The sequence below is a fragment of the Chaetodon trifascialis genome, chromosome 12 (assembly GCF_039877785.1).
Source record: "Chaetodon trifascialis isolate fChaTrf1 chromosome 12, fChaTrf1.hap1, whole genome shotgun sequence".
NCBI lineage: Eukaryota > Metazoa > Chordata > Actinopteri > Chaetodontiformes > Chaetodontidae > Chaetodon > Chaetodon trifascialis.
In genome coordinates, this window is record NC_092067.1 from 10,045,582 (window position 1) to 10,056,561 (window position 10,980).

At 41.9% G+C, this 10,980-nt stretch overlaps 1 protein-coding gene across 1 annotated transcript; it reads right to left on the reverse strand.

Moving 5' to 3' along the window:
* Positions 1 to 1,993: 1,993 nt before the first annotated feature.
* On the reverse strand, positions 1,994 to 4,518 carry col8a1a (collagen, type VIII, alpha 1a). Its single transcript, XM_070976231.1, has 2 exons — positions 4,215 to 4,518; positions 1,994 to 3,930 (listed from the first exon to the last, which is right to left on the reverse strand). The coding sequence occupies exons 1-2, from the start codon at positions 4,507 to 4,509 to the stop codon at positions 1,994 to 1,996; spliced, it is 2,232 nt and encodes a 743-aa protein (XP_070832332.1). The 5' UTR covers positions 4,510 to 4,518.
* Positions 4,519 to 10,980: the final 6,462 nt, after the last annotated feature.

Below are 10,980 nucleotides of genomic sequence, written 5' to 3' on the forward strand. Positions count from 1 at the left end.
GTTTTTATATTTAACAATTTTTATTTAGAAAAAAACAACATGGACAATAATAACAAATGTGAAACATTAAGACATAAAATCTTTGGATACAACAACAATATTAGCACCATGGTTAAAAGGAGAAATATACATTTATTTTCCTTTAAAAGGTGTCATGCTTTATGTCCTTGTCATTGCATGTAAGTGATCAGCAGATCAAGTAATAAATTATTGACATAACTGTTTTGATGAAATGCTGCAACATTCAATACAATACAAATGTATTTTGTATTCCCTGTAAACCTGGCAGCAAGACACAAATGTGACCAAGGAGGCTGCGGAACTTAAATCAGTTTTCTAACTTCATCTCAACTAAAAATGGATTAGGCTTACAAAACAGTTACAGAATACAATTTACATCGAATTTTAAATGAAAAACAGCAAGTAAGAATACATTTTAGCAGTTTGTTTGACTTTTTTTCCCCCAGTACCAGGATTAACTGGAACACTGCTTAACCCCTGTTGAGTATTATTTTGTAGTTACAACTTTACAACTGCACATGTACACAGGCAGGGTCTGGGCTCTCTGATAGTTACCGTCTGTCATTTATACCTGTATAATGCTGTGGTTCATTTAATATAGTGTATGGAGTGGTTTTCATTGTTCAGGCCAATATGGTGTGTGTGTTTGACCTTTGTATTTTTACACAAAAAATATTTCCTCACAGCACCACACCCCTAAACCTACAGTATGCGCAAACATGAAAATATAAAATTCAGACTACATTCTTACCTTTTGAATCTCATTTATGGGAGCAACTGTCTGTCAGCAACACAAATCATAGATGTTATTATTTAAGTTAGTTTTCATTTGTTTTGTGCTCTGCTTAGTGAGCATATTCATTGCCATTAAAAGTTCACAATGTTCAAATGAGACAAACACTTACTCCATGTCACAAAAGTTTAATCATGACAACGGTTCAATCGCACTTGGATCCTCCAGTTGAGCTGAGGAAGATCCAAGTGGGCTCTGAAAAATGTCATTATTAAATGTCATTGTTTGATAGCTGTGCACCTACATGATATGTGTATGACTACTGTCCACCAACTGATGAATAGTTCATCACCAACATGAGTTGTCCCTCGTATATCTAAGACCTTCAAACACAGTGGAAGTCATTTAGGTTGCTCCCAAACTGTATTTTGCAAATGTAACTTTTCTTGGTCATAATTATTATAATTATTACTGTATACAATTAACTTTTCACCTTTTCCTAAAGCTCATATGCAGGTTACATGACCAGAAGTGCATTTACCTCTAACAATGTAGGAACCACTGAAATGCAAACCTTTTAATACATTGTCATTCCTAAAAGGTCACAACAGAGAGACAAAGGCTGTATTCAAACAAAGGTGTGCATGCAGAAAAATAAAATTTCCAACCAAAGTGAACGTCTTCATGTGTTCCATTGTATTTCACATTCTTTACCATCACCACCACCATGGGGTAGCTGCCAGTTTTGAGGAGGTACAGGGACAAAATTTGTAACTAAAATTGATGCCAGTTTAATTTCTTTTGCATACACTCTGCATATACATACATGTTCACTCCACATTTTTCTATCTAATAACAAATTGCACTCTAATGGGTTTTTGGCACTCTTCTGTATGTATGAAACACCTGCAGCCATCTTTGTAGTGTTCCTTAAATGCACTTTCGTGCATTTCTTTTTATATCTTCAAAGCTTGAAAGAAAACATGCTCTTCCATTTACATGGCAGTAAGGATATACAGTATAAAAACTGCTGTATATACAGACCAACATACTTTAGATTTTCCTCAAGATATTTTATCTTGTCCTCTCATCTCTGCTGACAAAACTAAAAGTTTGTTGACTCTACATTACAAAATACTGGTCAGTCTAAGGAGGTTTATTAACCTTGTTTTATATTGTATAAAAATATGCTCTCACTATGTTATCACTGAAGCCCCTCTTTCCCTGAAGTTTGTGTTTTTACATCGGATATAACAAAAACCCAGAAAAGGAGGAGTGCACATACTGTCCAGCATAGAGTCCTGCGGCCTGATCTGAGGGCAGCTGAATATACACAGTGTCCCCAGGTTGTAGAGGTAGTACTGCACTCCCTGATGCTTGATCCAGGAAACCCTTTTTGTATTCATCATATGTATACATCACTGGCTCATTGTTCCTCATCAAAGCCACCCACACATTAGCTCCTTTGCAATGAATGTGGTAGGCGAAGTAATAAATGCCAGGCATGTCACAAGTGAAAATTCCTGTCTCGGGGTTGTAGTTTTGGCGTCCATTGTACAAGAGCTTGTCAAAGATGACAGGAGTGCCCACAGGTGGAAAGGGAGTTGTTGCTACAGCTGTGAATGCTGGCATTTCTAACCCACTGGCACCCATTACCTCTGCTCCATTGCCTCCATACTTTCCCTTCTTACCATAACTACCTGCCTTAACACCATCTAGTCCAGGGCCCATCTGGGAGAGTACTCCAGCCATGTCGGGAGACAGACCAGGCTGTCCCGGTGGGCCTGGTGGTCCAGGAGGGCCGGCTGGACCTGGTTGTCCAGGGGATCCTGATGCTCCATCTTTCCCTGGGGGTCCTATTGGACCAGAAAGACCTGGACTCCCCTCACCTGCAGGGCCTGGTGGACCAGCTGGACCAATATCTCCTTTTGGCCCCTGAAGACCAGGAGGCCCAATTGGCCCAGCTGCACCATCCATTCCAGGGATTCCTGCAGGACCTTGAGGTCCCATTTCACCAGGTAATCCACCTTGTCCTTTTGGCCCGGGAAGTCCTGGAAGACCAGGGGTACCAGGTAGACCTTTGTGCCCACCATCTCCTTTGACACCACTTGGTCCTGGCGGACCTCTTGGTCCTGGCTCTCCACGCTCTCCAGGAAGACCATCCTTACCGGGTATCCCAGAAGGACCAGGGTCGCCCTGGGCACCATCAAGCCCTTTAGGTCCTCCTTCTCCACAGTCTCCTTTAGGACCAGGTGCACCTAAACCTCCTGGGGGTCCCATAGGGCCGGCAGGACCTGGTGGACCATTTGGTCCGGGGGGTCCAAGCATACCAGGTAGGCCCCCATGGCCCTTATCTCCTTTTGGTCCAGGAGGTCCAGGTGGCCCACCCATTCCTTTATCACCCTTTGGCCCCAGGAGTCCTGGTTTACCAAATCCAGGCAGTCCTGGCTTTCCTGGCAAACCTGGTGGTCCTGGATGACCTTTCCCACCTGGTATGCCTGGCTGTCCTGGCAGGCCATTTTGGCCTGGCTTTCCTTGACCAGGTACACCTGGTGGACCAGGCTGCCCTCCTTCACCAGATGGACCAGCTGGTCCTGGTTCTCCAGGATGTCCTTTGTCTCCCGGTGGTCCTTGTGGTCCTGGTGCCCCATTTAACCCAGGTTTTCCAAAACCAGGCAGCCCTCTTGGTCCAGCAGGTCCTGGGAGCCCTGGGAGCCCTTTGTGACCAGGTTGTCCTGGCTGGCCCATCCCCTTGTCTCCTTTGGGTCCTGGCAATCCAGGAAGTCCTGGTAGACCTTTGTGACCTGGCTCTCCTTTAGGCCCTGGTTGGCCTGGTAATCCCTGTACACCTGGTTTTCCAATTCCTGGCAGCCCAGGTGGGCCTGGGGGACCTTGAGGCCCTGGCTGTCCAGCTGGCCCTTCTTCTCCCCTTGGGCCCATTTCTCCTTGTGGTCCAGTGTCACCATTTCCCCCTGGCTTGCCAGGCAGTCCTGGCAAACCTGGTTTGCCCACTCCAGGCACTCCTGGGGGACCAGGAGGTCCAGGCCGTCCCACAGGTCCTGGCTGGCCATTACCTGGAGGCCCAGGAGGCCCTGGAGGTCCTTCTGGCCCAGGTGGCCCAGCTGGGCCTGGCTCTCCTTGGGGAATTCCCTCAGCACCACTAGGAATTGTCTGACCTGTGAGAAATTAAATAAATATTCAACCAAAAATTATGAATTTGAAAATACATGGACAAAACCTCCATGTTGTTGCATACACCTGGTGTTAAAAATGCCACTCATGAATATTTTGTTGTGTACTCTAAAAAATAATATAAAAATAGCTAATTGTATGCTATTAAAAATAGAGAAATGTTTGTGACCTTGTCATATTTGAACGAGTCTTGTCACATGTATTCAAGATCTGAATTTGTGTTCTTGTAACATTGTTGAGCATTGTTTGTTGAAAATGTTAACCTCACCTTTGTCTTGGCCACCATTATAACCGGCCCCTTTACGAGTGTTTTCTTTGCCCTTGTGCATGGGCATTTGGGGTAGCTCCTTCCTGTAATGGGGATACTGCATATAGGACACTTCTTTTCCAAGATACTGTTGTTGGGGGAAGCCTTCTTTGCCCATGCCCATGTGTTGGAGGTGCTGTACTGGCTGGTATGGCTGAGGGTGTTGCTTGTGTCCATAGTATGCCCCACCACTCACGTAAGTAAGAGCTGCAAGCTGCAGCAGTGCCAGGAAGAGGGGGACAGGGAGGGGAGGCATGGCCAAGGCCTGTATGGAAGGTACAGAAGAAACGATATGAGGAAGGGCTGCATCAGTTTTTAAATCCTATACCTCAGTAAGTGTCTAATACATTGGTGTGGTTGTAATTTCGCATTCCTTGAAATATCTTGAACCTTCAAGTGCATCAGTCAGATGGACAACTTTATTTGCAAAAAGCAGGCAACTGGAGACTGCACTCTGTCTCCCTCCGTTGGATGTGTACTGTGAAGTTGCCTTTTTAATAGTATTCTACAAAACCATCATAGATACTTTAAACAATTCAACAATTTCATGAAACAAAAATGCTGTTAACATTTTAAAGCCTAGCCCATTGTTATTTCTATTTCCTTCAATACTTCAAAAACTACATAGAGGGGTATCAAGTAAATACCTAACAAAAATGTTAACAACAACAGCAGCAAAAGCAAATTTGGTAAATATTTAATATCACAACTCTCAGGGCTCACACTGTTTAAATTGAATTCATTTGGGACTGACCTACGCAGACTTTTCCTGTATGTTTCTACAAAGGAAAAACATCACTTGAATTTGAATATGAATGGCTGTTAGGGAATTCTTCTTTTTGCAAAGTGTTCTTCTCAAGAATAACCAGTTAGCCATGTCTCTAGTTGTCTTTGGTTTAGTTCTGACAGAAAAATTGAATGACTGTATGAAGGCAGTGATACTGTACATCTTGGTTTATAATATGGTGCTGAAATAATGCCAGTTCAATATACAAATGTGTTCATGTTACAATATAATGCAGAGTATTATGCAGAGTATTTCCTTTTGTTGATTTGTGATCTTTATTAATTGGACTGCTCATGTCTTATCTCTCCTGGTTCTGTACTTTCAGTATATTGGTGATTTACAACCTTCTACTGCATGATTGGAAAATATTGTGTTTGAACAATAAATTAAAAAATCTGTTAATTACAACTGGCTGAGCCTAATTTGAAATGTGTGTTTTAAGCTGTTAGAGGCTTTTAAACTTCAAAAACACACAAATTTCCACAAAGATAGACAAAAAACATGTCACCTTCACAGGTTAAACTGGGACAATTGGCAGTTACAATACTTATCCACAAGAGGGAGACACACTAAACATCATACCACAGAATATTTTTTCAATTCCCCCTGATGTCCATACACACAGCTGAAACTTTCATTCCAAGCAATATAATGTGATGCCAGTGCCATAATTTATCAGTCCTACTGTCTGAGTTCAATTACACTTTGTAATTTTTCAAAGGTTAGGTGTACTGTCCTGTGGCTGTAACATACTGATATGCACATTTTTTAAAGATAATTTCTTTTGGCATTTGTGCTTTATTATTTAAATAGATAGTAACAGCTGGAGAGAGACAACAAAGGCAGCGGAGAGAGACACTTTGATTGTCTGACGCTCCGGTCTTATTATTCTTTTTACAAGTGTGTGAAGTATTTCTACCACCTCCCAGTTAACCCCCACTCCTCCTGGTATTAATAAGAGCATTGTTGTCAATTCCTGCATTACTGCAATGTTTTCAGTCCGATACAAACAATAATTCCCCAATAAAATAATAAAAATTCTCCTTAAAATTGGGGTGAGTCATTCTGGAGGAAGATGGTTGATGTTGCCGTCTCTCCTTCCCCACAATGTGATTACATGTTAGTGTACCAGATTTTACTGTTCCTCTTTCTCCCACCATCTCCCCTCCCATTGCCCGTGTCCTGTGCATGAACACAAACGCCACCTGTTAATGATTGGCTGGAATAGTGTTGCGTGGCTCTGTCCGAGCCACTTAGTTTGTTTCCCATTTAAATAGCCAGGGCCATGTGCAAAAAACAGCTGGAGATATTTGCACAAGAAGTCAAGTGAGAAGATGACAAAGAACGTGTACAGAGTATTTATTGAGTAACATCTAAAGCCACCTACAGATGTCTGTCAGACATACAAGCAATGCACATTCAAACAGGACTTGTCCTCTCTGGTTAGCACTGCTGAGGAAGAATCCACTCTTTTGATGGTACTTTTCTGATGTCTTTTGGCCTTCAATCAGATGTATGGTCCAACAAGCACATTTTTGAACAAACACAGTTCCAGTCCAGCTGTGCAGTGCAGACCGCCTATTTATGTCTTACATCTGTAAGATCTCTGCTTTAAATGGTCACCAACAGAGCAAGGAAAATCGGTTTTCTATGGCTTAACAGCGAATGAAAAACTCACCATAAGCTGCTCCTCAGTGTGTCTATTCATTTTCTTTACAAGTGCCACTTCATACCAGTCCACTCATCTCCTGCCACACCCCACATCCAGGTTCAACCACAATCCTAGTGTCAATTACAACTCATCTTTAGCTTTTCTAATTCACATCCTAAACCACATCCTTAGTGCCCACTCCATCACTGGCTCTTTGGATCTTTTCCGCCCTTTGACCTTTTCTCAGTCGACTGGTGATTTTGACATGGCTGTGCCACTGTCTCTCTCAATGAGAGCTGGCCTTTGAAAGAAGCCCCCCTAGTTTCCAAGGTGACAGAAGCCAGACATGCCAAAGAGTCCAGAGGCATGCCCCTGAGTTTTTCCAACAAGAGCTGGACCCTACAGAGTGGAAGCTGTGGTCTGTTTCCAGTATTCTAATCAACAGTATGAGTCTGTGAGGTCTATAGACAATATGCAGAAGTGATGGAAATGGAAGAAGAAGAATGAAGATGATCCCTGAGTGTAAGGTGTGACAGAGACTAACCTGAGCATCAAGCCTGTTCTACTGTCTGTGTGAGGCTGCCTAAAAGAAAAGAAGGTAATAGAAATTTTCCAAGTCTAATGAGAGAAAGAAAGATAAAGGGATTGTATTTAAAGTGTGTGGCAAGAGAAGGCCTGAGGACATAAATAAGCAAATGGATTGTTCTATATTTATATACTGCATGTTGCAGGGTACAAAGGACAGACCAGACTAAGAGGTGAGGGCTGGATGTGGAGGTTAGAAGAAAGAGTGCATTGATCCTGAGACATTTGTCAAATTGAAATATTCACACACACACAGTTTTGCCAACAAACACTCAAGATGAGTCAAGAAATCTATCAAAAGTGTTTCAAGTGTCTGAAGTGTCAAAGGTGCAAACTTTCACCCATTATCTAATCATACATCTGGCACAGTCGCTCTTCTCTATTTTCCACAACATAGCAGGGATGCTTTAGCACAAGAGCTCAAACACAGACACAGACACACACACACACACACACACACACACACACACACACACACACACACGGTTTGATTGAACATTCAATTCTGATTGGCTGCAGGGTGTCCAGTAAATTCTGATAATGGATGCATACTACATAATTGCAGTGAAACTGTCTGTTCACTGTTCTGAATAACTGTGTAGGCAACATAGTATAAGCCTGTATCTAATATGAGTAATCACTGTAACATGGATGCAGTCAATGCCTCTGTTAACAATCTATTGCAGGATGTTAAGAAGTTAACATCTAATTTCAAGACTGACTTCAACATTACTTTCAACCTATTTGGAGAATATGACAACTTTGATGGCTGGGATACAGCTTAAAAAAGAGAAAAGAAAAGGGACAAGAAGTTAACACTGGGGGAATTAAAATTTGTTTACAATGCTAGTCCTTCAGTGCCTCATCCTCTGAAAACACAATCTGAAAAATGTATACTGCCCTTCTGCAATCATCTCACTTTCCACTCGCTATGCAACTTACTACCATAGGCTGTGGCCAACAGTACACATGGCCTGTCATTTGTTTGTGAAAATATTGTCTTGGGACTATGACATGGCTGAATAGCTGGCTAGTCTTGTTGTTGAACATTTGGTCAAATTTTATTGGCTGTTTGTCAACCATACACAGTGTTATTGACTTTGAATCCTCACTGTGTCTCTGATGATTCTGGCCTCCCTGTCGCACATTAATTCCTGATAATGGACACCTTGTCAGGCATTATCCCTTATATAAGATAAGATTTTATATATGATATATGACAATATTCTATGTGTATTCACTAATGTAAAATTTTGTACACACACACATACATACATATATACGTATATGTATATCCATACTCACATACATGCATTAAAATGGTTTAAGAAAATAAATGGGGCAGTTTCACTACCTTTTAGGGTCGTCTCAGCTCAGTGTCTGTGTGTCTGTGTGTGTGTGTCTGTAGGTGTTTTTAAAAGGGTGGAAATATTCTGACAAAACTTGCGACTACAGATCAGACGGACCGTACAACATGGGTCTGTTCAGTGTCACATAGCAACACCAAGACCTTGTCATGGCGACCACAGAGTGATGAAAACACCTCCTGCCTTTACCTGCTGTGCTTCTCTCCAACACATTATTCTACATAAGTGTTGCCTCCAGAGGACCACTTTCAGACTCTCACATAAACATTAAGCAGCAGTTTCCACGTTTTAATTTGTTACCAGAGAAAACAGACAGAGAGAAGGGTGCAGTCATAATAAAGTGACTATAAAGAAGTCTGTTATACCGACTGACTTAAGTTTAAAATGCTGGTGTCATCCCCCCATCTATATCCACACAGATGTCAGACATCAAATCACATAGAAATGGGCCGCAGCTGTGAGTTATAGTAGCATGAGTAACGTGTTATGAGGTGTTTCTCACATTTGTAAGATTTTACAAATGAATTTTTCACACACTGATGTAAAACAATCTGACTCCCTCAATGACTCTGACATGCAGTAATTTGTAATAGCGACTAAACAGGAACAGCAACCGTGTTCTACAATTTCATGCCAGGCAAATGTCACCAAGGTGTGATTTAGTTCACACTGTATCCATACCGGTCTGTTTATGAGGCAGGAGAGGACATGCATGCACAGATAGTGGATAAAATTGGAGACGAAAGAACAAACACACACAACATCATGTCCATCATGTCCAGTAAACATATTATTGATATTTTGTCATCAACCAAAGTATTGTACAAATCAACATTTTGACCTGGTGATGGCACTAGAGGAAGAATCAGGGGATCACCAAAGTAAGTGCAGTTCATCCTGAAGGGATGAAGTGGCTCAGCTAAATTTCATGGCAATCCATCCAGTACTTATTGAGCCAGGTCACTGAGACTCATCAGGATTCATCCTCCATCTAAGTCAAGTCTCAGGCCTCCTCCATGGTATACATAGACTACTGCAATGCAGTATGAAAAAACACACACAATGAAAGCTTCCCTTTAAAGTTAATAACTGTATTCTGCCTCGTAACATGAACATACAGCTACAGCACAGACCAACTATTGAGGTCTTACTTAAAAAAGAAAGGACCCACTTTTCTGTAGTCCGTGTTAATTAATGTGGCCTTTTTCTCAGTTTAAAGTTAGCCAGCAGTTTGTGGCAGCGGAACGTGGATGACTTTTCAAAAGAGTCAGCAAATGGCAATCTAATCAAGTCAACCTCCCTTAGCTACAAGCTAATGTTAGCTTTTGTTTGTTCACTTTAAGTGCTAATGTTAACTTTGACATTACCAAGTGTTTTACTCATCTGGATGCATTTTCAGGTCCCTGATAAAGTCTGATGCATCGATCCAGCATTCTTTACTTTGATACCGCAGCTTTGCATTTTGGATGACGCTGTTATAGCCAAAGATTATGACAAATGGCACAGGAGCTACAGGTACACTCACCATGCTGCAGCTTACAGTCATCTGTGGCTGGTACACCAGATGTGGAAGCATAAGCGTGATGAGAAGGGAGGGAATGTTCACTGATAGTTCACAAGTCCCAAATCTTGAGTCCAAGTCGAGCCTCAAGTCTTTGGAGGATGAGTCTCAAATCAAGTCTCAAGTCACTGTGTTTTTTGTCTATTTGTCTATAAGGCAACAGCTACTCTTCCTGGGGTCCACGGCCTCTAGTCCAAGTAGCAAAGTTGAGTCCGCCTCTCTGAGTAAACATAGTGAAATAGTAAAGATGATGTCAAATTATTTATTATATCTTTTAATATATCACACTTGCCATATCCTGTCGTCTTCAGTGAGTTCTGTCACTCAAATCTAACCCAGCATGTTAAGCATGATCCAACAGCCCACAGGGACTAGGAGGTATAAACATCTGTGGTTCCAAGCCTAATTTTTCAACATCTGCTGCCAAATTCATGTGCGGCTGGTCATACACCACTGAGCTCTCAGCCTGGCCCAGACAGTCTCAAAAATAACCAAACCTCAAAGTAGTCTACATTGTACGTAATGTGTGTGAATGTGTGTGCATGTGTATACCTCTGTTTCCACAACTACTTCCAGATGTCCATCTTTTTGACATTTTACACAAACGAAACACAGTAAATTGACCATCAGGCGTGCGATGTGAGAGGACTCATGGGCACCGTGTGTCTGTAAGATGTTGTTTTTGCTGAGTCAACCTTCACCCAGAGGAAGCTGAGGTGTTAGCCACTGTAGCTTATATGAGCTGCAATGTCCAGAATCTCATTAAAACTATCGCA